General features: G+C 39.1%; 1 protein-coding gene across 3 annotated transcripts in view; it reads left to right on the top strand.

Moving 5' to 3' along the window:
- gstcd (glutathione S-transferase, C-terminal domain containing) overlaps nucleotides 1–24,750 on the top strand; it is a 52,481-nt gene that overhangs the window by 2,538 nt on the left and 25,193 nt on the right. For all 3 annotated transcript variants that reach the window (XM_056253580.1, XM_056253581.1, XM_056253582.1), the window contains exons 3-5: nucleotides 289–729; nucleotides 4,674–4,931; nucleotides 11,145–11,238. In XM_056253580.1, the coding sequence (XP_056109555.1) occupies nucleotides 289–729; nucleotides 4,674–4,931; nucleotides 11,145–11,238 (793 nt within the window). The remainder of the gene's footprint in view (nucleotides 1–288; nucleotides 730–4,673; nucleotides 4,932–11,144; nucleotides 11,239–24,750) is intronic.

The raw sequence follows: 24,750 nt of genomic DNA, 5'->3' as shown, positions 1-24,750 counted from the left end.
GTATCTTATGTTAACCAGGGCTGCATTTATTTGATCAAAAATACAGTTAAAACTGTGAAATATTATTACAATTTAAAATCTCTTGTTTTCTCTGAATATATTATAAAATTACTCAGTCTTCAGTGTCACATGATCAGCTTTTCAGTATTGGCCACAATTTCAGAATCAGTGCATTCCTAGTTTGCTTAATTACATGAAACTCTGGACAACCATCCAAATAAGTCATGGGTACTCGTACATCACATTTATCAGTTATTAAATGATTTCTAACTGTCACTTGCTCCTCAGGTGAGTCAGTGGACTAGACTGTGTGAGCTGGACATTCCCTCTGCAGTGGAGGAACACTTACGAAATCCTGAAGACCAGGTGTGTCGACTTCCTGCTGCGATCCTGAACTTAGAGAAGAGGTTAGGGGAACCCGTCAAGGTCCACAATGACGACAAGATTCGCAGACAGAAGCTACAGCAGCAGAAGAAGAGTGATTCTCAACTAAAAGGCCCCAGCACAGAGAGTGAAGACCGCCTGAATGAATCCCACCCTGGAGTTGAGCTCAGTGCTGCTCTGGCGAAGCTCTCTGTGGCCGCGGTTCCTTCTCCCTCCACCAGAGAGAGCTCTGACATCAGGAAAGTCAAGAGCACAGACCTTCCAGAGCTGGAGCATGTGTTTGCAGAAGGGCTGTATTTCACCCTCACTGATGTCGTCCTGCTCCCCTGCATCCATCAATACCTGGTAAAACAAACAAATCGAAAACCAGTTTTTGTCCCATTACGTGTAAATCACTATTCCTCACAAACAGAGCCATTCATTCATTTGTTTCTGCAGTAGAGTAGACCATTGAGGCTCACAGGTGCTTTCAAGTTATATCAAACACAGAAGTCTCCCGTGACTCTGACTTCTCCTACTTCAAGGTGATTTTCTCAGTCCCGCGTTAAATAAGGCCGGTGGTTTCTATTTCAATTGGGACTGTGAATTAGATTCATTGCAGTGTGATGTCCTCAGAGCTTTGACACAGTCTGACGCCAGCATTTGCTAGCTAGACTATTACTCATCAGTGCCATTTGGTTTATAAAGGCCTCTTCACAACATGAATTATAACTATGCACTTTAAAAAAATAAAGCTTCTTTATTGGCGTCAATGGTTCCATGAAGAACCTTCAACATCCATGGAATCTTTCCATTCCACAAAAGGTTCTTTATAGTGGAATTTAGTTTTCTCGATTATTAAAATGTTCTTTAAACTAAGAAAAAGATTGTTCTTTTAAGAACTGTTCACTGAAATGTTCTTTAGGGAGGCTAAATGGTTCTTCTATGGCACCCCCCCACCACCAGCTTCATTTTTAACAGTCTGTTAGATAAACAGTGCGTTAGCATCTGTTGGAGGTGTGCACACTAATAAAATAAAGTGCTAGATGACATTACTGCAGTTATGTTTTATGCCGCATTAAGTGCTCAAGCTCTTTAAGATCTGTTCCTACTAGGGACAATAATTATGACTATGACGTTTTTAGAATCGTTCTTATTCTGTGCGAATAGAAAGTCCACACCACAGCTACAACTACACTCACCTAAAGGATTATTAGGAACACCATACTAATACTGTGTTTGACCCCCTTTCGCCTTCAGAACTGTCTTAATTCTATGTGGCACTGATTCAACAAGGTGCTGAAAGCATTCTTTAGAAATGTTGGCCCATATTGATAGGATAGCATCGTGCAGTTGATGGACATTTGTGGGATGCACATCCAGGGCACGAAGCTCCCGTTCCACCACATCCCAAAGATGCTCTATTGGGTTGAGATCTGGTGACTGTGGGGGCCATTTTAGTACAGTGAACTCATTGGTGGCCATAAAGGGATGGACATGGTCAGAAACAATGCTCAGGTAGGCCGTGGCATTTAAACGATGCCCAATTGGCACTAAGGGGCCTAAAGTGTGCCAAGAAAACATCCCCCACACCATTACACCACCACCACCAGCCTGCACAGTGGTAACAAGGCATGATGGATCCATGTTCTCATTCTGTTTACGCCAAATTCTGACTCTACCATCTGAATGTCTCAACAGAAATCGAGACTCTGAAGAAACTGTCCAATTTTGGTGAGCTCTTGCAAATTGTAGCCTCTTTTTCCTATTTGTAGTGGAGATGAGTGGTACCCGGTGGGGTCTTCTGCTGCTGTAGCCCATCCGCCTCAAGGTTGTGTGTGTTGTGGCTTCACAAATGCTTTGCTGCATACCTCGGTTGTAACGAGTGGTTATTTCAGTCAAAGTTGCTCTTCGATCAGCTTGTATCAGTCGGCCCATTCTCCTCTGACCTCTAGCATCAACAAGGCATTTTCGCCCACAGGACTGCCGCATACTGGATGTTTTTCCCTTTTCACACCATCCTTTGTAAACCCTAGAAATGGTTGTGTGTGAAAATCCCAGTAACTGAGCAGATTGTAAAATACTCAGACCAGCCCGTCTGGCACCAACAACCATGGCACACTCAAAAATTGCTTAAATCACCTTTCTTTCCCATTCTGACATTCAGTTTGGAGTTCAGGAGATTGTCTTGACCAGGACCACACCCCTAAATGCATTGAAGCAACTGCCATGTGATTGGTTGATTAGATAATTGCATTAATGAGAAGTTCCTAATAATCCTTTAGGTGAGTGTATAATAATACAGAGGAACTTGTTGGAATCCCTTTCAGAGTGATTTCTTTTATATCGCTGGTGACATTGACAACCAATCAGAATCCATCCTTGCAGACTCCTTTGGTTTGGTTGGAGGTGATAAAGTTAAATGAATAGAGTGCAACAGTTCTGGAAGTAAAAATCCCATTAATTTTCTCTTGATTTGATTTTGAATCTTTAAAGACAGACCTACTCTCAGCTACAAGGTTAATGGTATACGCTTGAAGACGTCAGTCGTCACATGAGTTTAACTTATCTTTTAAATAATCATGTTTGACAGTGGAATTTCTGGTGAAAAATTGCATTACCCATGATTCTCTCCACCAATCAGAGAATCGAAAGCCACAAATGGTGTTGATTCAGCTTAACTTGGAATCTGTAATATTCCTTTAATTAAATCATGCTTATTTTAAATGTTATTTACTATTTTTCTTTATTTAATTATTAATGAATCATTATTATTATTTAATTAGTGATGCATAAATTATGGACAAGAATGATACTTCAGTGTATTCCTCCACACAAAAAAAACAAAACAAACTTTGCTGTGATATCTAGGGAGCAGAATATCATAGAGACTTTGTCTCTTTCAGACATCCTGCTGTGTCTTTGAGGTGAAGTGTGTACTTCTGTCATCTCTTTCTCTCTTGCTCTTTTATTCCTCCTCTGATCATTGTTCATTCTTCTCTCCCTCTGCTCCTGTCATTCTCTCGCTCTCGGCTCTCTGTGGTCAGCGGCGCATCGGTGCCTCCTAGTTTCACACGCCGTCTAGCATGTCTCCCTCCTTCTGTCCTCCTCATCCCTTTCTCCCCGTCTTTCCTCTGCGGCGCGATGATAGCCGGAGCTGATCTCGGTCCAGTGGACACAGCACTCTGATGGGTTACTTAAGTCACAGCATCTCACTGTCAGTGTGCATTTTTTAATATGCATTACGCTGTTTTCGAAAATTCCTCGGGAGCACAACATACACACAGAGCCACTGTCTCGCCTATTTGCCATAACGATTGCACATTTGTTTTCTGAAATGTGACCTCAGTTTTTACTCTTAAACTTTGATGAATGGCTTTTGTTTTGTTTGTCAATGTCAAGATTCATCAGGCTCAAATTGTGAAAGAATGGTTGGGAGGGAGCATGAAGAATCTTTTTGTTTTTGTTTTGATGTTATTTCCATCAAGAGGTGCATGAAAAACTACACACTCCATCAATTAGGGTTAGAAGAACTGTTGCCAAATATATAATAATCACTGCAATAATGATCCAATCATAGACAATTTGCCTATTTAAATCCAAACAGCGACTTTTTTGGGGGGGCCAGCAGTGTATATATATATATATATATATATATATATATATATATATATTTATTTTACATTCCATTTAATCATTTAGCAGACGCTTTCACCCAAATGAGAACAATAGAAACAAACCAACAATACAACAGTGCAACAATATGCAAGTGAATATGTATGTGTGTGTGAATTATACATATGTGTGTGTGTACATGTGCAAATATTGAGATAATATCTATATATTGAATTTATAGACCAATAAAAAAAAAATGATGGTAACATTATTTATAATGACAATTAGGCATATTTTACTTCCATATTCTCTTAACTGTAAAGCAAAAATCTCATTGTAACTAATCTCACTGTAATAAATAATGATCCATTCCAGGTATGTATATATATTATATATATATATATTTAAACCAGCTTACATTTAAAGTCAAACAAATACTAGCATGATGTATAAATATTTAGCAAATTTAAATAATTGCACTGCAATATAGAGAATCTGTGGGGAAAATGTGCTTGATAGTCATAAAAAAAAGTTACAATAAAAAACAAGAAAACTGTAACAGTCCTAAATATGGTGTGTATATATATCGTTTTATTAATGCAATTTTTTTTTCATATATCAATTTTATACACAGACATATGAGATATGAGGTTCTGAATATTATAAGTATCATGTCTTTGATTAAACCATTCTAGATCTCCATCCAAAAGCACACCCCCTCCACCCTGTCCCGTCTGCCCTTGCTGCTGAGATGGTACCAGCGCGTGCAGGAGCTCCCCAGCGTACTGAGGGCCGCAAAGGATTGTGGGATGGCCCTCTTCAGTCCCAGCTCGGTCGACCCTTGCCCTCCTCAGCCAGAGGCCCCACGATCCAGTGGAGCAGAGCAGGACGGCCCCAAACTTAAGCAAGAGCCCTTCATCGGGGGCCCGAGGCCAACTCTCACCAAACTGCAAGTAATTGAATTTCACTCGCTCTCTTTTTCTCCCGCTCTCTTGCTCTTTTATTTTATTCTCCTCGTTTCTCTTTCCCTAACTCTTCCCTCGCACAGAAGGAGATTACACATGCCACGCACAGAAGCGCTTCTCTTTGCCACTTCACTAAACCTGTCAGAGGCGAACTCACATAATCCCTAAACAGCGATCTGCTCTCAATACGTTCAGTGCTGTGCTCCCGTCCCTTTACGGCAGCCCTGTGTGCCACTGCGGGCCTGAACCGTGATGATAAAGGATTTATGCACTCCAGCGAGGCAGAACAGCAGCCGTACTGACTCGCTCTTAACTGATGGGACTCCCTGCCACTTGATACTTTAAGGAGACTGGTATTACGTGGCTGTCTGACTTCGACAAGCACTGCGAGTTCTTTCAGCTGTTAGTCTGACATTCATTAGTTGTGGTAAAGACTATGTAGAGGGATATAACAGAGGAACTTCAATATACAATGAAATCCTAATCCATAAATCAAAGAAACATTCATGAGCTTTATTTAAAAAGAAATGAATTGTGATCAATTGTGACTCACCTAATTTCATGCTTAAAGCCAGTGGTTCCCAAACTTTTTAGAGTGGTGTACTCATGAGGAATTTAACATCTTTCTACGTACACCCTGTCTTCCACTTAGACTGCAGTGACACCTTTTCTATTAAGGGACAATAGTTTTCCCCTTAAATTGATGTTCCAGTGCATATTTACCTTTATATATATATATATATATATATATATATATATATACCTTTATAAAATAAATTATGTTTTTAAAAAAATGTGCAATAGAGAAATATGAAATAATGGTGAACACGAAGAGATACTTTAAAAAAACGAAATCCGCCAGTATGTGGCAGTAAATCACTGTCTTAATGAGTGAGCCATTGAGTCATTCATTCATTCAGTAACAAGGCTGTATTTATAAATGGGTCATTGAATCATTGACTCTCCCGATTCGTTCAAAGCCGCAGATTTGTTCACAAAACACTGCTGTAAATTGCAGCTCTGTCTGCGGTGGTGTTCGTTGGAACTATTATTTAGTTGCAAAATAGAGCAAACAATAATGTATTTAAAATGTACATCACTTAATATTACCCTTTTGTCTGTTTAACTGTTGTATAAAATCAATATCACATATGCAATCGTGTGGATATTTGGGAAAAATTGCATTCTTTCTCATAATGTATTATTAACATATAACTCTTAGAGGGTATGTTTCTGTATCGAAGAGAGTTTAAGTCTTAAATCGATCTCTATGCACAGTCTGTGTCTATATTTGTTCTTCATGCTAGTACGTGCTAAAACCCCACTTTTACAAAGGTACACTGTCGAGAATGGCAGTAATGTAGCGAGATTTGTAGCAGGATACTCTGCGGGCCATCTATCATAAGCACGCTGCTTGTGTGGAATGGATACTGTCAGTTTTGAATGCAAAAGATGAGGTAATTTGATTGGATGTCATATGCTTGAGCTTATGCTCGGTTTTAATGTTATTTTAAGGTGGGATAGAATTAAATGAACGGGAAAGCTCAGCATTTTGTTCGCGTACCCCCTCTGTCACCTCACGTGCCCCAGTTTGGGAACCACTGCTTTACGAAGGTCAAACGATCAGGAGAAACATGAATTCAGTGCATATTTTTGCCTCATAAAAATAAGGTATTAAATGAAACGAGAAATTTTGCAGTTATTCTCACTTTTGCAGACCATAAACTGTGGTTAATATCTTTTTAAACAGTACCATTGCTAATATGTTCACAATTTAAAATAAAGCTACTGTGGCGAGTGGCAACTACAAATGCCCAAATTAGTTAAATTATATAGTAATTTTTCCCCACTTAATTTTCCACAGTAACCTGTTTAGTATGTCACCTAAAGGATTATTAGGAACACCTGTTCAATTTCTCATTAATGCAATTATCTAATCAACCAATCACATGGCAGTTGCTTCAATGCATTTAGGGGTGTGGTCCTGGTCAAGACAATCTCCTGAACTCCAAACTGAATGTCAGAATGGGAAAGAAAGGTGATTTAAGCAATTTTGAGCGTGGCATGGTTGTTGGTGCCAGACGGGCCGGTCTGAGTATTTCACAATCTGCTCAGTTACTGGGATTTTCACGTACAACCATTTTTAGGGTTTACAAAGAATGGTGTGAAAAGGGAAAAACATCCAGTATGCGGCAGTCCTGTGGGCGAAAATGCCTTGTTGATGCTAGAGGTCAGAGGAGAATGGGCCGACTGATTCAAGCTGATAGAAGAGCAACTTTGACTGAAATAACTCGTTACTGACTCGTTACAACCGAGGTATGCAGCAAAGCATTTGTGAAGCCACAATACGCACAACCTTGAGGCGGATGGGCTACAACAGCAGAAGACCCCACCGGGTACCACTCATCTCCACTACAAATAGGAAAAAGAGGCTACAATTTGCAAGAGCTCACCAAAATTGGACAGTTGAAGACTGGAAAAATGTTGCCTGGTCTGATGAGTCTCGATTTCTGTTGAGACATTTAGATGGTAGAGTCAGAATTTGGCGTAAACAGAATGAGAACATGGATCCATCATGCCTTGTTACCACTGTGCAGGCTGGTGGTGGTGGTGTAATGGTGTGGGGGATGTTTTCTTGGCACACTTTAGGCCCCTTAGTGCCAATTGGGCATCGTTTAAATGCCACGGCCTACCTGAGCATTGTTTCTGACCATGTCCATCCCTTTATGGCCACCATGTACCCATCCTCTGATGGCTACTTCCAGCAGGATAATGCACCATGTCACAAAGCTCGAATCATTTCAAATTGGTTTCTTGAACATGACAATGAGTTCACTGTACTAAAATGGCCCCCACAGTCACCAGATCTCAACCCAATAGAGCATCTTTGGGATGTGGTGGAACGGGAGCTTCGTGCCCTGGATGTGCATCCCACAAATCTCCATCAACTGCAAGATGCTATCCTATCAATATGGGCCAACATTTCTAAAGAATACTTTCAGCACCTTGTTGAATCAATGCCACATAGAATTAAGGCAGTTCTGAAGGCGAAAGGGGGTCAAACACAGTATTAGTATGGTGTTCCTAATAATCCTTTAGGTGAGTGTATACACTACTGTTCAAATGTTTTGGGTCAGTAAATAAATAATACTTTAAATAAATGAATCCTTTTATTCAGTAAGATTGCATTAAATTGATCAAAAGTGACAGTAAATGCTTTTACATTGTTACAAAAACATTCTGCAGCTGTTTAACTGTTTTCAACAGTTGTTTTTATCTTAGCAAATTACGTTTTACGTTAAATAGAAAACAGTAAAATTGTTATATTTTTCTATATTACTGATCAAATAGATGTTGCCTTGGTGAGGAGAAGAAATCCTTTCAAAAGCATTAAAAAATCTTACTGACCCCAAACTTTTCAATAGTAGTGTAAATAGGTACATATTAGGCTTTGTTCAGAAAGAAGACATACATGACTGAAAATATATCAGGTGAAGTATATAGATTGATTGACTTTATTTGAAGTAGAGAAAAATTAAGTGAGTTTCATATTTCAGTCCATTAATTTTATTACAAAAAGAAGTACCGGTAACAGTTTAATTCATCATCATTGTCTTTAGGAATCCCTACACACCACAAGTTTTCATGTTATTAATAATGATGTATCATAACAAAACTGAAAGAAACGATTCTTTTCTCAAGTTCACTCTTTCACTCTTCAAACATGTTTGTCCTGAAAGGTGGGCTAACGTTTAACCACAAGTGTAAGATAGAGTTTGTCCTTAAACAAAAAGAACCATAGTGACCCTATACCAAGCCAGTCAAGCATCTAGACGTGTGTGAAACATTTAACTATATTAACCAGGGTAAGGTTTCTCTGCAACAAGAAAAACTAGTAGAAAGTCAGTTTTTGGACATATATGATGCCAAAGTGGTTTTCTTTGATTATGGTAAAAATAAGATTTTTTTTTTTTTTTAATTGTTGATTTAGTGTTCAAATTGGTTTGGGGCCACTATATCAAAATGTTTGGTATTACCAACGTTTCTATACCATGGTACCGCAAGCATACTTTTTTAAGGGCTGTTACTGATGTACCTCTCTACTTGCAGACCCCCATGTTTCCTCACCTTTCCAGATAATAATGCACCCTTAAGAGGCTGTATTACATGGACAGCTCAGCTTGTGGCATCATCATAACTGTCCTGATGAGTGCTCTTTTTTCCTCCCCAGAGGAACCGCCGATTCGGTCCATAACCTCCTGCACAGTCTTCTGTCTGCTTATTCAATTTCCCACCACTTCCATAGCAGTCCTGCTGATTTACCCAGCATCTAAACGGCCCACAAACTCTAACAACACTTCATCCCCGGTGCAGAAATCTGCCGATAATGAGTAAAGAGTCCGCAGTGGTCTCATACACTTCTGGCGTACGACTCCCGCAGGAGAGGCAAACAGAGTAACAATGCTGGATCTCTGTACTGTCTGCCCCGGACCACAATGCTGAAGCCGAGTCCCCAGCAGGTGATAAAAACACACAGCTGCCGTCTAGTTTTCAGGCCTGCTGCAGAACTTCCAGCTTTTTATGTGTGTGTGCTTGGTGTTTGCCACCTCTGCCATTCAGCTACTATAAATCAGATATTTCCCGTCACGCTAGTGGATATCAATTTGGTGTGTGTCAATGAGTTGGAGCTCAGCAGGCTCTCTTAATGCATAGCAGTCCACTGGGATTTTCCAGGCTGCGTGCTTTCTGCTTTAGGTCTGCTCTGCAGCTGTTGCTGGTGGCTCATTGCTTTAGAGCAAATTACATTTTTATTCTCGGAGCCAAACCTTATGGCCAGCCTGGATTTGTAATGTCAGAGCAGTAAACATAGATGCACCGTCGCAATAGCTACTGTTTAACAAGCAGAACCAGGCTTGTTCTAAATCAGTGACCAAGAGCATCTCAGGAGCTTCATTTGGTGGTTTGAGAGATTTAATACGCTTTTACTCAGTTTAGTCACTGCTAAAGAGTGTCATTAGGCAGATTAGCCGAGTAACTATTTGAAGTCTGTTTTGATATATATTGTGGTTGTGGATCTCAGCATGTCTGGAAGGCTTTGTTGACCTATTCCAGAAAACAGAATGGGAACTATCCATTTTATAATCTTGTTTTGTTTCAGGTATTACACAATATGTAAATGTAACTTTTAAACTTATATTTCATTGTTTTATAATGTTAAATGCAGAGTTTAACTACCAAAATCAGTTTTTTACTTAAAATGCACTGATAACCACCATAAAAACAGGTATACAATAGAAAGTCACATGATGAATCTGAGAGCATTGCAAGTGCACAGGGGTCATACACACCATCAGGTAAAATATAACAAGACACAAAACTACTTAAAATTAAATCGTGTGTGATATGTCACACAGTGACTTCTCTGAATGTCATTTTACTGTTATTCACTGTAAGTTATATGGTGAAGTTATTGTGTTAATGCAATGTTAAACCATTAACAGTTTTTACTGTAATATGGTAAAGTAACTTAAAGTCAATCATTTATTTTAAATATACAGTGTTTCTCTTCAGACAAAGTGCATGAGTCATATGGACTTTTTTATGCTCCTATGGTTCTTTGCATCCTTTTTGAATCTTAAATACTTGAACTTTTCCTTTAGTTTCTTATTGTTTGTACATTTTGTTAAGCAAAAAGTCTTTCCTAGAGGTTTTAACACCAATCTGACCCTGCCTTTACTCCGTTCCACATGAGTTTTTTTGATCATGCAGGTTAATTTCATTCTAAATAGGTGACTAACCTTATCTCATCGAACTGGCGAAAACTTGTTTTGCACTAAAAAAGTACCCTATGAAATCCCCCAACACAACACCATATATTCTGTAACATTGCATGTATTAGTACTTGGTTTGCATCTTATATTCTCAATGAGGAATAATTGTCAGAGCACACTTTTACCCAATTCTTCTAGGTCTCTTTGATGATTAAGAACCAACTAGAAAAATGTCAAATCAATTACAGGACTTCAACCTTTAAATTAGTTTGTAAAGTGGGATGAACTGCTCTGTAACGGGTTCCTGATTTAATTAGCACCTTGTCTCAGGCGTTCGGAGGAAGGGTGAGAAGTGGTCATGCTGTTGCCTGGAGGCTTCTGTCGGGAGTCTATGGTTTAACCTGTGCTTATGTGTTCTTGTGTCCTGTAGGAAAATGGGATAGACGCTGTTTACAGCCCTCACCCTTGCCCGTCGTGGACTGTTGATTGGGAGAGCCTACCAATGGCCGTCAACCCCACTGAAGGTAACCTCGGCTGTTTTTTCCATTCAAGTGGAACACAACCCTATACTCTTACCATACCAATAGTGATAAGCATCTTTTTGATTCATGTAATATTGAAATATGTTGTGTTGAACCATTTTGGTAGTCATGTATTCGATGCATTTTGCAAACCCATTTCCCTTTTCCTTCCTTGTTCTTTCCTTGTCTCTATATTCTGTGTAAGTAAAACCTTGTCATTTGTATAATTTCCATCAGCCAATCCTGTAAGGATGTTGAGAATTGTTTTCCGGCTCTCTAGTGAAGCATTTAAAATTGTAACCCACTATGCTTGACAAGTAATATACTTGTCAAAGAAATAACCAAGGAAGTGATTTCATTTTCAACTGTTGCTGCTTCACACAGTGACTACGAAGGAACTGGCTCTGATATGATTTCAGCTATTGATGAAGTGACAGCTTAATGTCTATGATTGATGGGCATAAACTTAGCATATAATAAGCAATCTAAAATCAGTTACGGACACTTTATCTCTTATCTCCAGGCATTGCTTTGCCTTTTTGGAAGGAAATTTATGCTATACCTGTAGAAATGCGTTTCTGAGCAGAGATTGTTCATGGTTGTCCTGTCTCGAGCTCTCCACAGCCGTGTTCTGGAGTCTTAACTAGCTCAAACAGCAGGCAGCTGTTTTTCACCAGGAATGAGCGAGATGCCAATCACCTTGCACAGACAGACGCGTGAGCTCCGTGGAGAGACAGAAATCCAGTTCGTTTAAAGAGTCTGGAAACAATCCTCATCGACCCACGCCCCTGAGAGAATAATTTACTTAAGTTGAAAAACTACATATATTTTCTGTTGGTAAGAAATAAACAAAAAATAAATACAAGGGATTTCAGAGTTTGTGATAAAAACAATTGGTACCTAATTTTATGCTTCAGTAGAACTGGGTTTGACAGCCCTCAAAATTGCATTACATAGAAGAGAGCAGCATGAACATTCTTCAAATAGTCTTCTTTTTAAATTTCTTCCATGGATGAATGGAAATACAGGTTTGGAATGACATAAGTGTAAAAAAAAAAAAAAAAGACACAAATTTCTGAATGTTTTAGTCCATATCGCGGATTTAGCGTACGTAACTGCTTTTTGCTGCACAGGCCAAGGTCATGATTTTTAGTCTCTCTCAAAATAGAAACCTATTCATCTTCCATTTGCATTCTAAGATTGCTTATTATTTGAGGCTTTTAGGAGATTTTTCCATTCAGCGCAGTCTGTAGTGAACTTCCAGTGCTCTGTTCACATTTACATCAAACTCTGTTTCAGAGAGGAACTCCCCAATGACTATAAATGATTGTCTGCAACGTGCCGTGAAGACACAAAAATAAATTCCCTGGACATTTTAGATGGTTCTTGAGTCATGTTGTCTCTTTTCTGCTGATTTTCTAGTGTTTTAATGCAGGGCCCTTCAGAGAAAACAGTTCTGAGAACAAGTCACACTCTGAACATAGGCATGTAGATGAACCCCCACATAAAAAAGTATGTTGCTTTTATTTGGTACCATCTTTTTCTTTTACTATAGCAGCTCTGTCTTTCAGCATGCGCCCACACACGCTTCACCGTAATGTCTTTTCAAGTGCTGAATCCATGTTCAGTAACAGAGAGAAGGTGTAAGAACAGAGAGGCCTGTGTGTGTCCTGCTGTTTGTTATGAATCCTCTATCGCTTCAGCGCTCCACTAATCGCTCCTGTCGTCTTTCAACATTCAGGTAACCCGTAGAGTGAAGACAAGCTCTATTGTTATGAGATTGTCATACTCTGCAACTGTTGGAGAAAGTGTATCAGCAGTCTGCCTGCGCCACCCAAAGCTCTGACTCTTGAATTGTTGTATCCTAACTTTTAAACCAGATTACTCAAGCAGACATTTATATGTCTAGTCAGCAGATCCTGCCTTCCTACACAAAGGAAAAAACATTTCCTGAGTTGTTAGTGCTAGCCAGTAGAGCTTCTGACTAGAAGATGGTGTAGGAGTGCCTCAAGGCACTGTGTTGGGCCACTTCACATTGATGGACTAAACATCTTCTCACTATGTGTGTGGTAATAACCCCAAGTTTTCACTGAGTATTCAGAGTCTCTTCTGGGACATATCTGCTTCTCTTGTAATATTTTTACATGCATTTAGTTTCAGGGTGTGTTAGAGTCGATGACTGCGTCATTGGATAAGATGTTAGTACGTGGGCATCTATAGAGGAGCTGTCACATGGACAAGATTACAAATGAGTCGTGTTTCATTTGGGACATTGGCTTCGCCACTAGAGTCTTTAGAAATTTGACATGCTTCGTTCCTAAAAAGGCAGCGATATGAATTTATTGGCCGTTTTCTTTGGGAGCCATTTTAGCTAAATATTTAGACGTTTGTGAGACTACCGCAACTACCACCCACATTTTGCGAGCCACCTCCACAGTGCTGATAAATATTGTTTTAAATTGAGGGCAGTCTGTGGGAGGATTGCATCGCCAGGGTGTCTATTATGCAGTTTGTCGAGAGCAGGAGAGAGAACTAGTCGCTGTCACCACTACAGAGCAGAGAGAAACCCCAGGGGCCACCTGGGAAACGTGGTTGGCAGTGGTGCCATGAATGTGAATTCATTTTCACTGTCAACCCCAGCCCTGTTGAGCATTAAGAGACTCCACTGTGTTTATGTGGGAAGGGGCCATTTACATGGGAGGCGCATTCCGGACGCATCTGCCTGTTTTGGCAACTACTTGTCTGAATTGCTTCATCTCTAGACAGTTTATGGCCTAGGAGGAGGGAAGTTCAACAGCCTACAGAACCTTCAAAGATGCATTATTGCTCAGTCACATGATTGAATGACTTAGAAATGACTTCTAAACCCTCAAAGACACATGCTGCTTCGTCTCAAGGACCAGACTATGACTGTTGGCAAACGTTCGGTCCATACTATGTTTTAGACCGGAAGACCAGCTGTGATGTTAGGACGGATAAATCTGAAATCAATAATACCTCAGTAAGACGTCGGCATGCAACTCTGTAGCAACCTTGCAAACATGGCTTTGTTTCTTCATGACTTAAAATAACCTTTGCACCCTGATTCATGGAAACTGTAGAACTTGGTCTGTTAGATTTCAACCTGTTCTTGCCATTTTAATGTGCAATTTGCTTTAGACAGTCTGTGGCAGTGCAGTCTGAGGTAGAGATTACACGCTGCTTCACCCATTAGTGCTCACTTCAGTGGCTTGGCTGTATTAACACGTTTAGAAGCATTGTGAAGAATTATTGTGGCTTGACTCATACCTGAATTTGTAAGTGTTGTTGCTCCCACTTCTCAAATTACTATTCACCATTCCGAGTTGAATAAAAAAAGCCTTTTAATTTCCAGTTCAGCTCCTGAATTTGAATTTAGGCAGCAAACATGATACAGAATTGCAAATCGAATTTGAACACAAGGTGTAGAATTAAAATAACTTGAAATGTATGTAACTATTTTTTAACTGAATGTTTGCTTGATAAAGCCTTTATTGAAAGGTTTAAAACAAGTTTTAAAATGTTTGAAAGTTTATAGGCCTTACTGACAACAATGGATTGACAGATTTTTTTTAAAATGACGCCTATGGTATATATACATTTGTATTTAGTTGATATATCTCATTACCTGTTTTTAGTATTATCATTTTTTTTTACAATTACAATCCTTCCTGTCCTCCCTCCTCAAATTCAACTTCCTGTGAATTGAAAGGAAGACAATTCTTCGATTCTGACAATTTTCTTGATTAATTGTAGACGAAAGTCCCACTTTTTCGCCCATACATGTGCCAGCTACAAATGGCACACACTTCCAGGAGCCGATATTTTATTCAGTTTGATTAATTGAGCCTCAATTTCTTCAGTTAGATTGGTTCAGTTAATCAATACCAATTAAATGTTGCTGTCAAAGCTGGCTTTCAGTTTTGTTGGTCCCAACTGGAGATTCATCAGCACTTTCCTCAACTTGGTAGCTGTTCCAATATAGCCTACACTCCAGAGAGCTTTAAATGAGTTTTACTAATTGATGAAATGTTTGAGTCATGAATTTGAGTGCAATACAGCAGTCCTTTTTATTTGCAAAATGCCACCTAATGAATATTCATGCCACTTTCTTAACATGGTAATGTTATTTTTCCTCATTGTGTGAAGAATGTTTTCTGGGGGTTTGTCCTATATTTACACAAATAGTCTATTCTTCTGTAGTGCTTGTGTGCCAATGGTTAATTTAATTTATGCTGGTATTATAATTTACAGTGTAAAACAAGCATCTCTTCCGTTCTCTTCTCAGCCTTTAAATTGTCCTAGTTAATTTGTGTTACTCTATTGTCATTCTGAATAATACATTGGATCAGGCGGCAGGCCAGGCTCTCATTTATCTCTCTCTCTCTCTTCTATATTTTCACTGTATCTTCTTTTCTTCCCTTTCAGGTTCTCATTTCATACGCAACATCTATAGTTAACCGTCATCCTTCAGATGCTGACCTCCACCTGTAACTCCTGTCTAGCTGTCAAATTTGTTTTTTCTTGAATGTCCTCTTGGGTATACTAGATTCCTGCTCTCTGTTGAATGGCCGTCAGGGATTTTTATTATATACACCATTTGTTATGAAGACTCAATTAAGAGTTTACATTTGAGTTCATTTGAGTCTGTTTAGAAGAACACTAGGAGTCACTTTTAAAATTCCTCTTGCTTTCTCACCTCTTTTTTTTTCTGCTAAAGATGTAGTGTTAAACTGCAAAAAAGCACCTTATTATCACCTAGCCCTTGTAAGGGGCTGTGAGGAGTTTAATCGACACTCATTTGAGTTGGTGATCTATGGTGCGGATGGAGTTGTTTGGTTTTAGCAATATGGAAGTTATGTGATGTTTTTTTTTTTTCTGAACTGATAAAAAAAGCTGAGGAAATTGAAGCATCTTTTGCTTGTTTACTGGGCTTTTTGGCCACATTTGTGTCCTCTTTTCCAATGCTAAGCCTTCAACTGCTGACATGTCTTGAGTGGTGCGTTATAGGCCTCATTATGTTTAAAAGAACGGTGAAAAGCCAATGCCAGGCCTCCTTGTTTACCAAACAGCGTTGTTGAATTGACAGGATGTCAGAATCTTCCACTTTTCCTTTCATCCTAACAAAAACCTGACAACCCAAGTGATGACTGCCACAATCTTTTAGAGGGCCTTTTTTTAGCGCTGTCTACCACTGCTTACATTTATCTTGGATATTTACAGACGTATCACAGTTAGTGAGTTGCGCACCATTTCTTTTTTGTCTGCAATGCAGGTGCAAAAAGATGGATGTAGTTCATTCGTGGAATGTGCTGAGTGTAGTTGTTGTCTTCAGGTGTGACAGCTATTTCCTGGAGTTCAAACATCAGTCAACGTCAGTTCAGAGAGCCAGTGCTTCTCTTGAAGTTCTCTGTTGAATGATAACGTGATGTTGAAGGCAAGATAGACACATCAGTTAAGGTTCCTCTGGATTTCTTTTTTCCTAGATCACACTTTGAACGAAACTTTGTGTCAAGTTAAAAGAGAGTTTTATATGGTAGGGTTTATGGGACAAAGATGAGATTAAAGAAAAATGCATCTAGTGCATTTACTTCATGCACCTTTTGTATCATTGAAGGTGTCTCAACACCTCTGACATGCACGTCTTCATAGGGCGGTCAGTCCCCAACACGTCTGTTTTTCCAACACTCGCCCTTCCTCGCAACTCAAGTGTGAATTTGAAACTCTTGGGTATGATGAAGCTGTTAGACAAACAGAATAACTATTGTACACATCTCTGTGGAACAATGTAATCTCTGACGTGTTGTTTGAATGTGGTGTAAGGGTGGTGTTTGGTTTCACAGGCTGTATTTACATTTCTCCAGACTAGGCATGTGTATGTTTTGGCGGCGTCTTTGTCCGACATGAACCCACATACTGAAGGTACGCACGAGGAGGACATCAGTGTTATCATAGCTGCGTTGGATTGGGTGTTAAATACTATTTATTTCCTGTGGAAGTAATGTAGAGTGCGTTGAAGTATAGGGGTGTATGGGTGTTCCCAACTAAATGGCTTTGCCATAACTCTTACCTGAAACCTAGCTTTTAAAGCAGCGTTACTTAAATGATCTTATTTCTTTGTCATTGGATAATAGTGATTTGTGAATTTAATGAACGGTGAATATTACACTTTTTATGTCTGCATGTTAATGGCAGATTTGTGGATACAGTAATTATTTTAGATGTGTATGGTAACAAATAATGTCTTTATTGTGAAATGCAAATTGAGACCCTTCAGGTAAGATGTTCCCATAATTGGGACAGGTGTTGTTGATGGCGTTTTTAACAAACAATTATTATAATTCATGGAGTTATTATTTAATAGTTCAATGAATTAGATTCCATGAATTAGGTTCAAACATTTTCATTATTTATCATTGCCTATAGGCCAGTTAAATGAAATTATTCAATCCAAATGCATAATCTATTACTACTATGATATTTCTTCAATTAAAAATACAGGCCAATACTTGATTAATATAATTATACAGTGTAATTCAGTCTGGGATCCTTTTTTTAACCAAATATAGCTGAAAAGGCACACTTTTCTTTAGCAACATACTCCATTTCCCTATATCACGAATTAACCGAAAGATAAAAGCATCATGCATAAATGTAAAATGTGTAAAATTGTGTCATTCCAGCTGATATAACCAACGATAACCAGAGAAAAAATTGGAAGGGGAAGTTCTGCAATTTTTGTAAAAAATTTTCATTACAACCTCAGTCTAAAACTTGGTATTGAATAATTTTGGGGGAAATGTGAGATTTTTATTTTAGTCCCATGTGGCTCGGAAGATTCTCTGTTTTCTTTCACAGACAGAGAGCATTTCCCAGGCCTCTCTTAAATCCTGACTTAAAGCCAGGCTCCTCTGTACCCGTAGTTTCTTGCTCATCTTTCTGTGAGAGTAAAACATTTTTCGATTGGATAGTTCCTGTCAGAACTGGAACCATTCTGACTGAACGCACATGAATCCCAGCAGGCTTTTGATGATTCATGCTTCTGCATCGAGCTACCCAGGTGGGTCGCTCTTTTGGACGTCTTTGTCAAATTAGGATACAGCCCTTGTCTTGACAGTTCAGTTGTGCACAGTGAAATAAAGGTGCAAAGTCTTCTGGAGAGAATGTAAGGTTGCACAAATCACTTCATATTTTCTTTTCGCGCCGCCTAATGCCTGTTCTGCCGTGGATTTTTTGCTTCACTAATAAACCGAAGAGCTACTTGAATCTCTTTGCTATGTCTGTTCCCTGACAGCATGCCTGCCTGGAGATGGGTCTCCTTTTCTAGCTGGTCTTCTCTCTTCGTCTTTGTAAGAATAAGATGCACACATCCATCAAACACAAGGAGGTCCATAATAGCTGGTGAAAGCTGCCGCGGGACTTTTAGAAGTATGCACTTGTGACCTTTCCCAAGCAACTATCCTGAGTGGAGATGTCAAAAGCTGTAGACAAGGAAAAAGTCCATTCAATAATTCTCAAAGCTCTTCAAAAAACAGATTGGGCACTTGCAAACACTTACTGTAATATAAAGAAATGTGTGATTTTTAAATGTTGCTTGTTAAAATCGTATTTTATAAGAATATACGCCAAGTCTGACTGACCATCAAGATAATGGTCAACTTGCGACATCAAACAGCAAACGCCAACTGGATCATGCTAACCAGACCTCGATCTCTTCCAAGAGGCTGTTTTCCCCTTTTCACACCATGTTCTTGTAAAAGTGATGTATAAATTGTGTTTGGTTGCTAATAAGACATTTTATACATCTTTTAGCCCAAAAGCAATTTGAGGTTGAGATTTCGCAGTTATCTTGGCTCTCTTCAGAAACTATGCAGTGATTTGGTTGCCCTCAGAGCGGCGGTCAGGGAACATCATGTAAGAATGTGAAACACATTATTTTCAGAATCGCTGCTATGAATGATCAGAATGAAGAGGGACTATTGATTAGTGTCAACATTTTCTGGTCTTGACCAGTATAATCTTTCCCTCTGAAAGTTCCTTACTGAAGGCCAAATTGGCACATAAGTGAGTTCTGTAAAAATGTTATATCTTCTCTTTGTTCAGTCTCTTTTTACGGTGCCTCTGCCTGTTCGTTTACAATAATATAAAATATTACAATATAAAATAGAACTTGACATAACTGGAAAAAGATTATTTTACACGCAAATTATTTTGCATAATGTAACGGTGGCTGTAACAATCGCACATCGAGTATTAACTAGAATAATCTTTAATCAGGAATACATTGGAAACGCAAACATAAACAATAACCAATAAAGGACTAAACTGAACAGAGTATATATGCCGAGGATAATCAGGAATTAAATGAGATACAGCTGATGATGATTAATCACAGAAACAAACAGAAACCAAGGAAACTAAACAGAGCAGGGAAACAGGAACTAAAGGAAACAGAATATCAAAATAAGAGTCCAGTTACCTCCTTTTTCAAGACTGTGCGACCCCTGACTCTAAAATCTAAAAGTTTTTGAGGTAACAAATTACAATAAGAAATATGTCAGTTTACATCTTAATTTTTAGCTTAATTTGTTAGCAATTTAAAGAGATCACTATTAGTATAAGACATTGGTTGTTTTAGGGACAATTGGGCCCATCTTGCTTTGTCTGAGAGCTTTAAGAATGTTCTGGAACTCAAGTATCAACAAAGGCTCTTCACGGGCATCGGCTCTGTTTACATTGTGATCTCTGAGATATTGTCGTCTGAGGTGCAGAGCGTTGCTGAAGGATGACTGATGATAAGAGATCCTCAGCATATAGAGCGAGGAGAGAGTTTTGAATAGATATGCTCCGCAGGACAAAACTTCTCTCACTTATCCTTCAGGCTTTTCCTGCAGGTTACCCTCTTGTTTGTTTTATTGCTCTGGTTTTTGTGTAAATTCTGTGCTCCTGTGAGAACAGACTGACCTGTGGCGGTTCCAGTGGGGGACGATCTGAAGTGTTTTGGATGGAAAACAAAAGCAGACAGTGCTGTACGTGTGAAGAATACACATTGATTCTAATTGCTAGTTGTCACTGTGAGAATGAACAAGGCTCTGGATTCGTTTATTACCCTTTTTTTATGTCATTGCCCTTCCACAAAAAGCTCACAAGTCAATAACGGGTTGCACTAATCAAGCTGCCATCTTTACTAATGAGTTTCCCTATATTGGTTAACCTCAGAGTCACTTCATAGAAGCGTCTTTAAGCTTCCGTTGGCTGCCGTCTACTTGCCCCCCACACAATCCGCGTGGGCTCCCTGGGAACGTGAGCTCAGCCAGATGGGCCGCACTAGCGCCACCGCTCATGCTTTATTATGGACGCAATACAGCTGTTGTTTTTCTCTCTCAGCAAATGTGTCTGTCTCCAAACGAGAGCTCAGGGCTGGGGAGAGATTGCCGGCTGTGCCGCTTCGTCCCCACTGCTCTTCCAGTTTCCTCTGAACAATGTAATCGTGGGGGCGCAGGCCTTTAGTTTGTCAGAAAACAGCCTTCCTGTCATACTTTATGTGTATGTTCTCTTTGAAATCACAAAGAGGTCGTTAAAAGGCCGTTAGATGGTTCAGTTGAAAATGTCTCTGCATTTGTGGAAAATGACCCTCAGGCTGCATACGCATTCAATAACTAATGCTCAATTTTGTTTCTTATTTTTCCTTTTTTTTCTGGGTTGACTTGTTTGATAGCTGAACATATACTGTTTTGGTCTCTTTTTATTTAAATATTGTGGCAAAACCTTTGTGTTAGACTTGAACTGTGGTAGTACCATGGTTTTGGAGTTGCTTGCAGTATCTTATAAACGGTGCCATGATGCATTTAATAATCATTTTGCTATATTAACACCAATATAAGTCTTGTAATTGATAGGGGGAAAAGTACAGTACATCATATGGATAATACCATATGTTTTTGTCATGTGTTACATAAGTGTTCAAAAGTTTGGGGTGAAGATTTTTTAAAATGTTTTTGAAAGAAGTCTCTTTTGCCCACCAAGGCTGCATTTATTTGATTAAATACAGTAAAAATAATAATATTGTTACAATTTAAAATGTCTTCTATTCGAATATATTTTAAAATGTAATTTATTCCTGTGAATCAAAGCTGAATTTTCAGCATCAATACTCCAGTCTTCAGTGTCACATGATCCTTCAGAAATCATTTTAATATGATGATTTGTCATAACTGATGAGATAAGATGTCATAACTGCCTATTCTGGGTCATTCTACACCTTTCTTCTCAAACATTTAAAGTGAAACACGGTTCCACCACAGTACTTTTTGTACAGGTTGTGGTGATATTTTCAGAAACATTCATTTCAAACAGACTTCTTTCATTTGAAGTGTCATGGTTTGTGTTTTAATGCAGATTTTTGTGTGGTTAATCTTTTAGGCTTAATATAACATTGAACCTCGTCATGATGACAGTCTGTCTGAAATGTCTTGCATACACGCTGGATAATTCAAATACGGTTTCAAACTCTTGCTCGCCTACTTTGAGAATTAACCTTGTACATGTTTGACCTGAATGTGTCAGTGTTTGTAAAGTAGAAGTGGATATTTTTAGCTATTAAGTTCAGCTGTCAAAAATGCAATTGATACAAATTTGACCTGTTCCTAACCTCTGCATGGCTCTGTTATTTTTCCATCTTGCAGCATTCTGTCTTGAGCTCATATTTCACTGTGTTTTGCACCACTACATACTATCCAAAACAAGAACCAAACATGTATTTCTTAAACGAGGAAAATCGTTGAATGAGTTTAAGTCTTTGAGGTTTGGCTCGGTTCCTTCAGAGTCCAAATCTGTATGCTGTATATTGAAGCAAAGAAAGTGACACATTTGCTTTTAATGGATTTATATAGAAGCCAGAATGTGAGCATAATGTGGCTTATTTTCAAATCCTTAACAATAGCTTGTTTTCATATGACGTCACGCCACTGCGTTGCCATGGCGCGGAATGCAAATGGAGGGCAGGAAGTGATTTGCTGTATTTAGAAAGCACTATAACAAACTCAAAATCCCTATATTTTGCGTCGTTTGTGGTTACTTAATTCGATCAAACCACGAGGAGTTTTTATCGTGTACCAAAAGTTGTTGTTCATAAGGGGGGAAAATGCAAGAAACTGACCGAAAAACTCCGGGAAAACGGCTAGCAAACCTAACTTACGTCTGCGGTCGGGAGGAGCCGAATGGGAAAATGCCCGTGTGTGCAGTGATCACTTCGTCAAATGGGGAGTTAATACAACTTAAGTGGCTATGTTTGAGTAACGTGTAACGTTTCCGAACTTTGTAAAGTCAAAGAATGTCTGTAAGACGAGGTAGTTGCTGATATCTACCGCCTCGATGGCAGGAAAATCTTCCAATTTAGTTGAAAAATCGCTCCTCTTCATAACGTAAGGATCACGTCCAACACATGTTTGATTTTTTGTTTATATCTTTCTCTTGTAATAGCGTGTAAAGTAGTACAGTACGGACTTTCCTCCATCTCGTCCATTGCGCTCTTCACTCCCTGCCCTCCATCTGAATTTCGCGCGTCATCATAATCACGTGACTGAAACCCAGCTATTCGCCTTTGGCTAAGCCACACCCTAAAATGTAGATTGACCAATCACAGCGCAGCCAAGAACGAGCTCCCACAGAGGTCCGACACTTTTTCACAGCGCTCCATTGACTTTAACACAGGCGTCTCATATTTTTGGTCTCGGCAGGCTATTACCGTCGTAGTTTTATCAAAAAATATGATTAAGCGTTCGTTGTGCCTGGGGCATTTGTAACACAGATACGCGTTTCCCAGAGAGGTTGGAGGGGGGTGTCCGTTTTTTTTCCTTCCCAAAACCGAAGTCAAATCCTGACAAGTGTCGTCTTTGGATTAAACTGTGTGGACGTCCTCACAGTCAGCTACGTTAAACCCCTCAACAAGCTCACTTGTGTGCTCTAAAGTAAATGTTGCTTTTAACCTTAATGTGAAGTTATACTAATTAGACAGTGTTATGCTGTTAGGTTATGATTTCGGTTCTCTAACGTTAACGTTACCCTAATTAATGAAGAATGGTGCTAGCAAGCAAGCTTAGCGATAAGTTATCACGTAACGTTAACGTAAGTCAGGATTGAATGTTTTGAGTAGCGGCTGGATGTTAGCTAACTTTGTTATTCAAGATACAAACACCTAACGTTAATGTTACAGACACGCTGTGGTAGTTTTGAAGGTGACTAACGTTACCGCCACCGTGTTGCCACAGTCCAACATTATTGTTTAAATTTCTTTTAAAAAATGACCAAATTTGAAAGGTGAGACTTTGTTTAATATGTTTAATATGAAAAGTAACCTGGTCTGTCAGCCTGTTGTCAGTCTCCTCTCTGCTCCGCGATGTATTTTTCACTGCTTGAGAACATGGTGTGTGCGTGAGAGCGGCGTAGTAGCTTGACGGACATAGCGACAGTAACTAAGGGGGGCGGGGCTTAGCCAAAGGTGAATTGTTTAATACTTTTAGGTTGTTGTTGTTCCCTGAAAAAATCCCTCATTAGTGTTTGTTTCTTATTTGTATGTTACAGTATTAACAAACATCATATATTAAAGAGTGGAAAAACTACCTTTACAAAAAGTGCAGCAGCAACACAAGTGGTGTTTTAAGTCGTAATACTGTTGTACTTTGAGATGCATGGCCTAGCAAAAAGGTTCTTGCTTTTCAGTTTATCAAAGGTAACTGTGGGAAGTAATGGTGGGCGGCATGACTACAGTTACATGATCACAAATGTTTTTTATCCCTTCTAACTGTGACTTGAGGTCACAGATTTTGGCCTTTTATCTGTAAACTCTCTTAAGTGTTTTGTTCCTGCTCCAGATTGCTCACCGAAGCTGCGACTGTGAATAGTTAGCAGAAAAACATCCTTGAGGATGTCCTCCTGAACAATTTTTGCTTAAATACCTTCATTCAGGCCTCTCCTCATCTCGTAAGCACAGATGTAGCCACTTGAACACGCTATTCTGATTGTCCACTCGAGAGGCCTGGTTGTTTCTTCTGCTTTTGTGTCTAATGTAGAAGTTCTCCCTCCCCTGCTTACGTGTTGCAGCAGAAAGGAAGGAAATTGAGGTCTGGATTGCTGGAAAATATTCTCCCCTTGGTTTACTGTTTTGGGAGCCTATTGCTTGGATGCTATAAGCCTCTTGTAAGCCGAGTTATGATGAAAAGAAAGTCCCTGTTTTTCATTTTTCTGTCCTCCATTCTGTCGATTTTTGAGAAAGCTAGTTCAGTGGGAACATTTCACATTCCAGTAATTTGCTGTTCTGAATCACATTGATATGCACTACCGTTCAAAAGTTTGGTGAATTTTTTCATTTAAAGAAAGAAATGTGTTCTTTTATACAGCAAGAATGCATTAATTTGATAAAAATGACAGTAAATACATGTTTAATGTTAATTATACATTTATAATTTTTCTATCAATCAAAACATTTTCCACAAAAAA

The sequence above is a fragment of the Rhinichthys klamathensis genome, unplaced genomic scaffold, assembly GCF_029890125.1.
Source record: "Rhinichthys klamathensis goyatoka isolate OS25496 unplaced genomic scaffold, OSU_Roscu_1.1 h1tg000107l_1, whole genome shotgun sequence".
NCBI classification, from domain to species: domain Eukaryota; kingdom Metazoa; phylum Chordata; class Actinopteri; order Cypriniformes; family Leuciscidae; genus Rhinichthys; species Rhinichthys klamathensis.
The sequence above is the reverse complement of the archived record's forward strand: the minus strand, read 5'-3'. Positions and strand labels throughout refer to the sequence as shown.